This window comes from Cibotium barometz, chromosome 62 (assembly GCF_041138505.1).
Source record: "Cibotium barometz isolate CiBa-2024 chromosome 62, ASM4113850v1, whole genome shotgun sequence".
Lineage (NCBI taxonomy): Eukaryota > Viridiplantae > Streptophyta > Polypodiopsida > Cyatheales > Cibotiaceae > Cibotium > Cibotium barometz.
In genome coordinates, this window is record NC_141107.1 from 12,799,063 (window position 1) to 12,806,528 (window position 7,466).

At 40.0% G+C, this 7,466-nt stretch overlaps 1 protein-coding gene across 1 annotated transcript; it reads right to left on the bottom strand.

The window, feature by feature from the left end:
• Positions 1-704: 704 nt before the first annotated feature.
• LOC147604148 (cytokinin hydroxylase-like) lies at positions 705-3,693 on the bottom strand. Its single transcript, XM_086795114.1, has 5 exons — positions 3,151-3,693; positions 2,767-2,996; positions 2,412-2,659; positions 1,735-2,119; positions 705-1,369 (listed from the first exon to the last, which is right to left on the bottom strand). Exons 1-5 carry the CDS (start codon positions 3,461-3,463, stop codon positions 941-943), a joined length of 1,605 nt encoding a protein of 534 aa, XP_086651240.1. The 5' UTR covers positions 3,464-3,693; the 3' UTR covers positions 705-940.
• Between the last annotated feature and the right edge of the window lie 3,773 nt (positions 3,694-7,466).

The following is a 7,466-nucleotide window of genomic DNA, read 5'->3' on the forward strand; positions in this document are numbered from 1 at the left end:
TAGGAACCTAGGTTCTAAAAAGTTATATCATGGGAGTCAGGGCCATAGTACATACATTCATTTGAACTCACCCTCCACCATACCCCCACATCCCCACCACACAAAAAGAATCTTTTTGTGTGGTGGCATTGCCACCATAATTGAATTTAGCAATCGTAGTACCTACATATATTCTAAATGAGTTGAGAATATATGTTTGTCCACATTTCAACTTCACACACATTAAAATGTACATAGCGTTAGCCCAAATAAAGTACTTGTAAAGCCTAGGCTAGTGTTTTATATAGTACCAACCAAAAGAAAAGGGAATTATTCTGTTACAAACCTTTGGATTTTTTGGGCTTTTATGTAAGAATGATGCCCTTCATTTTTATAAATATATATTTTTATTTATTTCTATAAATAAATATATATATATAATATTCCCCCAAAAAATAATATTTAGATATATTATATATTGCATATTATATTTATTTCTATAAAAATTATAATTACATATATATACTCCCCCCCCAAAAAAAAAATAATGGATTTTTGCCCGCATAATTATTGAGCAGCTTGGATAATAATGGGCACTTTAGAATTAAATTGAGGTTAACAATAAATAATGATTCTCCTCTACTAAATGAAGCTTCAGAAAATAGTGGATTTTTAATTTTTTTTGGGGGGGGCGAACTTTAAAAGAGTACAACGAGCTTGCTCACTTTCAACACCAATGGATAACTCTTTAATATTAAATTGAGGTGAAGATGGATATGGGCACTTTACTAGTAAACCTTACAAGCACTTTAGTAGTATGTACAAGGAGCTTTCCACTATTACAAAAGCTATGAAAATAGTAGTACCAAAAATAGAATGGAGGAGGTAAATTGGGTAAAAAGGGTCATCTTTGCTATGTGTTAGGAGCTGAGGTATGATATGTTAGGAGTTGAGAATGTTGCTAAGACAACTTTTTAACTATTATAGGGGCTCCATATTTGGGCCTTGTGGTGATCATGAGCTGAGGAGAGTGCTTGTAGGAAGGGGATGGGCTGAAGGAGAACCTTGGGAGGAGGGTAGCTAGTACAAGTTTGGCCTCCATGACGGCAAAGCTCTGGCCAATGCAGTTGCGCGGCCCGTGCGCAAAGGGCAAGAAAGCCATGGGGTGCTTGGCTGCCTTGCTTATGCCCTCTGCAAATCGTTCCGGGTTGAAATCATACACTCCCTCCCCCCATAGCTCTGGGTCCAAGTGGATTGCTGTTATGGGTATCCAAAAACACATGCCCTTTTGCACAAATACATCTCCCACCCTCATGTCACACAATGCTGCCCTCACTATAGAGTTTGCAGGGGTGAAGAGCCTCAAGGTTTCATACAAAATCATCTCCACCTGCAAAACAGCCCCAATTGTAAACAAGGTCTCTCCTCCTGTGTTGACACACACATACTAAACAAGCTGCAAACATCCACATGCATGCAACCCAAATCGCATTTCCATGACACATCCACATACATGCAACCCAAATCACATACACATGAAACATCACATACATGGGAGCCCAAATCATACCATGGAACATTAACATACATGCAACCCTTGAAGATAAATCCACCATATCAGGCAGACATCCATATACATGGGAATTCAAAGTGAAATACCCACATGGTCCTTAATCATGCGATTCATGATTAAGAAAAGTGCACACATACGTCCTCCCTAAGATATTATAAGAAGACAGGGATAATGGACCTTACAATCTTCATCCTGCTGACTGATTCAGAATCTGGAAGCTTATCCTTGCAGATGTTTACAACTTCTGCTCGAGCTTTGTCTTGCCAATAAGTGTTGTAGGCCAGTGAGAGCAATGCCCATGTCAAAAGCTGGGCTGTGGTTTCATGGCCAGCAAAGAAGAAGGTTTTGCATTCATCCACGAGCTGCTGCATAGTAAGCTGAGGCTGCTGCTTGTCCTGCCCAATCCTCTCACTCTCACTTAACATCAAGCCAAGCAAGTCAGCCCCATAAGAGGTCTTCTTCCCGGCTTGCACTGCAGCCTTTCGGTCCTCAATTATCTCTCTGATTGACCTCTCCACAACCATCTTCATCTTTCTTAGCCTTATAAAAGCTGGTATTGGGACATACCTGCACATATAAGGCTAAGATTGCTTTAAAGCCCTAAACCCTCACACACTTCGATAATGGTTAGAAATTATGACTATAATAATTAATTAAGCTGATTTCAGTAATAATTAGAAGCCCAACTATAGAATACATCATCATGCTATTGATGCCTAATGAGAAGCAAGAGTTAAAAGTCTAATGAGCAGTAATTAAAGGCTAAGAGCATAGAGTTTGCTATTGATACCTATTGAGAAGCAAGAGTTAAAAGTCTAATGAGCAGTAATTAGAGCTAAGAGCATAGAGTTTAGCATACCGAATTCCAGGAAGGATCAATAAATGCCCATATTTGGAGACAAATTCCTTCAAATCTTCAATATGTTGGAAAACCTTTCTCCCTCTTTTGTAGCTACTGCCAAATTGTGTGTGAGCAATAATGTCTGCAGTAAGCTTTGTCATACTTTTTTCCATTTCGATCTCAGCGGTTTCATTACCATCTCCAATATTCTGGCACCATCCTTCCACCATGTTATGAATGATGGTCACCATAACTTGTGCAAAACCCTGCCATCGTGATAGACATCATAAATCCATCAGACATATAATGGATTAGATCATAGAGAATAACCAATTAGCTCTTCGATCATTAATGATAACCCATATAATTATACCTTAAGCTTATCGGAGTGGAAAGCAGGCCCAATGACTCTCCTTTCATGCGCCCATGTTTCCCCATTAGCCAGAACTAGTCCAATGCCAGTCACTGGCTCTAGAAAACGCTGCAGCAACGTCGGTTTACCCAGTGATAAAGTGTGCTTAGAAGACAGTATTTCTTTCAGAATCTCCATGTCTGTTGTGACTATGTTGGCATCAGGCCCCCACCAAATCAAGTGACGTTTGCCTGCACATAGAAATCACCATTCTGCCCTTAAATGCTTTGTGAGCATGTGCGCCCTGCTAATTATAAGCAGTTATGTGTCCTCATGCCCTAACACGTTCTTTGTGGGCATTGCTTAATGCCCTAACGTAAGCAAAGGTATCAAAATGGAGCTTACCATACAACTTGCTCCACAGCACATAGTCTGGCAAGAGGTGTTGCAGTGTGAGGTCGTGCCGGAAGGAATCCAGAGCGTCAGGAACGCTATCTCTCAGCCTTTTAATCTCCATCACGTTGCCCAATAGCATGAGCGGGTTTGGGCCCCGGATCCCTTGCTTCTGGGCTATCATTGCATGACGCTTGGGCGTCCACCACGCGAGATTGATGCACCGAGAACACATGGATATGAACCAGAGAAATGCCATGACAGATATTACCATGGGAGCCCAATTGGCCACTGGCTGGGAGGAAGGTAAAGAAGGGCTATCCATGAGTATCTGTGTCAAGCTAGCAGGACACAAAATTGGGCAGTTTCGATGGTCAGCTTATGTATTCTCCACTGCACGTGTATGTGCCAAATGGGGCTATGGAGGTGTAGAATTCCACAGAAGGCAACCGTTGAACTGTTTTAATGGAGTTCTTATGCGACTTGCAGACATACATGTGCGTGCCAAATATGGCTTGTACTCAGCAGATATTAATGTAGCAGTATGTGGCATGAAGGCTGCATGTAGATATGAGAATGAAGATACCCATCAGAACCAGCAGGAGTTATGCTTTTAGAACAGGCTCAATCATTAAATTCGGTATCTAGCACGCAATTATCCTCTAAGATGGGGGTGTGCAAAGTGGGGAATTATTGTGAACTAGATGAAAGGATGTGAGACTGATGTTGTACAGAGAGATGAACAGTTTCTAACAGAAAAATAAGAATGAAGATCAAATAAAATAAATTTGAAAGTTACGTATATTTGCAAAAGGATTTATGGTATGGCCACAAATATCTTTTCAGGTTCTATCAATATATCTCTGTTGCATTAACCCCACACACACACACACACACGAGAGAGAGAGAGAGAGAGAGAGAGAGAGAGAGAGAGAGAGAGAGAGAACGCCAAGGCACCAGAAGACAAGCTAAACGTGAGCAATGAGAATTAAACATGTAAACAATACGAGAGAGAGAGAGAGAGAAAGAGAGAGAGAGAGAGAGAGAGAGAGAGAGAGAGAGAATATCCATTATCGAGCTAGCCTAGAGAGAGAACTTATGAAACAAGCTAAGTTATCAGCTATGGCGGCTACCCAAAGGGAGTGCCTCAGTGCTCCACTACAATAATTGAAAAATGATTAACCTAACTTGCACACATAATCTTTTAAGAAATTTTCTGAGACATCATTGGCGGCTTTCCCGGGTTCAATCGGGGCGTCAAAATCTGTCACTATGTCGGGGGTTAATGGGGCATTTCGCCCTCTAATCACGTGCTTAATGGGACTTAGAGACGTGATTAGCGGTGTTGATACGCGCCTATTGTGCCGGCGCCGCGCCATAGATGAATCAGAAGCAATTATAAACGCACGTCGTTACGGCCGTGGAGGAGCTCCCGGGGCGCCACTTGGCTTGCTGCTAGGCCCTGCTGCGTCGGCCTTTGCAGTTGGCGCCGCCACCAGCTGGCTGCCACCCTGGAAAAGCCGTGTCCACCGCCGACTTTTGGCCCCTCCCTTTGACGTCCGCCCATGACCTTCTACCTGCCTGCCTTTGACGTCTATGTCGTATGCAGCTGTCAGGTTGGTCACGCAAAAGGAGAAAATTGGGAAAGTAGCGTCCACAAGCTGCATCACGTCCGCTTCTTTCTAGATGGCTTTTGAACCTTAGCTTCAAACACACACTTCGTCATACATCCCATATAGATCCATCCCATATTAGTTACATTAATATAAATATCTATACTTATATCTACATTAATATAAATACATATATATTTCCAAAGAAAAGAAGAATCCCACCACGCTCCATTTCAGAATGTCATCCTCTCACGACGAGGACGAATACATCCAAATGTATAACAACCAATGGCTCTGCACTGACAAGCTTTTCATGTGGGAAAGGATGTTCGAACTTCGGCCTGCTTAGCATGCTTCACATACTTTATGCATACCATCCATCCTAAACTTTGGCAAACTGCAACAATATTTTGGGCTTGCATAGACTTCAGTTGTTGTATATTCACATGACCAATGAACTTGTGCCACTTGTCAATATCTACAATGACGTCTATTCCATGCGCAAACACAGTTAACTTCACGTCGGGCTCATCATCATGGCCAACAAGGATCTCTTGAATCATATAAACACCACAAGCCCTATGTTAGATTCATTATCCACATATTGTGGTAGTGAAAATGTCCTACAATTATAGAAAAGGTGCAAGTTTGCAACACCCTTATAGCTCTTTGGGGAAGATAATCCCAACCACAACAATACAAATTATTGCTCATATTGTAGTGGTAAAACCTTCAAATCTGTTTCCAAGGTGCAGAGCCTTCAATGTAACAACCTTGTTTTGAATACTAATAACCAAACCATTAGCCACCCCTTGGGTGTTGAAATGTTAGAGATAGCTTCCTCCCAAGAGGCACCAAGCAACTAACCATTCCCTGGGTGTTGAAAGTTAAAACATTAGAGATGGCTTCCTCCCAAGAGGCTCCAAGAAACTAACCGAACCACTCCTTGGGGGTTGAAAATTGTTAGATTTAGCTACCTCTCACAAGAGGCACCAAGCTTTGGTCTCCGTTGTAAATCTTGTGGCATTGAGTGCATTTCCATCTTTGGTTTCCATGTAGCTTAACCTTCAAAAGAATGTCACTGTAAGGAAACTGTAAAGATCCCCATGCTTTCGAACATAAGGGCCTCAAACTGGAGAAAAAATCTCTATTATATCAAATCTTTACAACAATGATAACTTAAAGGGTATACCCTCTAACTTCCAAAAACAATGATAACTTCAAGGGTATACCCTCTAGCTTCCAAAAACATGTGTAAAAAATGATAACTTCAAGGGTATACCCTCTAGCTTCCAAAAACACATGTAAAAACATGGAAAAACTAGCACAACAATGAAACTTCATTATGGATTGGACTCCTAGCACTATTCACCCACTTGAACAAATTATATTTGTAACGTATAAAATTTATAAAATTCAAGACCTTCTATTTATATATTTTAGCTATATGAAATACTACTAAAAAATAAAAATGTAGAGTTTGGGGTTGCATGCTCTTTATGAAATATAAATATGAACACCTTTCTAAACTCTTGTCTCTAGAGGCTTTATTGTGATACATGAGATTTTTAAACTCGATAACACTATATTATGATAAATTTTTAAACAAGAAATTTTTCTCTTGTACCATTGAGTCATCTCCAGGCTAAGACAAAGCTATCTTTTTCTAATTCCACCTTTACTAATAGTCTTCAATTTTTAAAAACGGACCCTCACTTCTTAGCTTTTAAGGTTTCAAAATTGTTGAAAGTTTCCAAGGGGTTCAAGTCATCTCTCACACTACATTGATTAAAATGGATAATGATTGGTTTGTTTTCTATTAGCCATGTCAAATAGTGTCCTTCACCTAAAGAAATTCAAAACCATTTACACACTACACTGATTAAAATGGATAATGGTTTGTTTGTTTTCTATTAGCCATGTCAAATAGTGTCCTTCACCTAAAGAAATTCAAAAATCGTTTACACACTAGATTGCGTGCTATATTAAACTTTGAAACTTTTCAAAAGAACCTGCATTAGCAACATAGGAAAGGGTTAAAGTCACCTCTTATACTACTGATTAAAATGTGGATAATGATTGGTTTGGTTTCTATTAGCCTTGTCAAATAGTGTCCTTCCTTGGTTAGTACCTAAAGAAATTCAACTTGAAAATCTTCACACTTGATTACGTGTTATACTAAACCTTGAAACTTGTCAAAAGGACCTACATTAGAAATATAGTTCCAAGTGCCATAGAATTAGTAATGTTATGAACGATTGTGAAGACGGCACACTAGACTAGTTTTACATGTCATTCACAATCAAAATATATATTTTTAGCATTGACCTTTCCCTCGTTTGAGCATATAGTGCTCACTATTCATGTCTTCAAGGAAGGTAATTCATAGTGATTGGGATTTTGACAACTTAAGGACAATTAACAACATGAACAAGAATAAGGAAGGCCCAAAAGAATGAGTTTTAAACTAATCAATGCCCTTTACAGCGTGAGGAAATGTTTGTCTATTGAACTTTTATGGGTTAAGTGGTGGGGTTTCCATTGGAAGGGTTTCAAGGGGTTTGGCACATGCTCACACTCATGTGTGTGTGTGTGTGTGTGTGTGTTCACATGTATGTTAAAGCATATGCTTCTACATGGAGATTAATTAGGTTGGGCCTTGCCTTCTTGCATGTCTCCACCCTACCTAGAATTTTCCTCCTCCCTAATTGCATG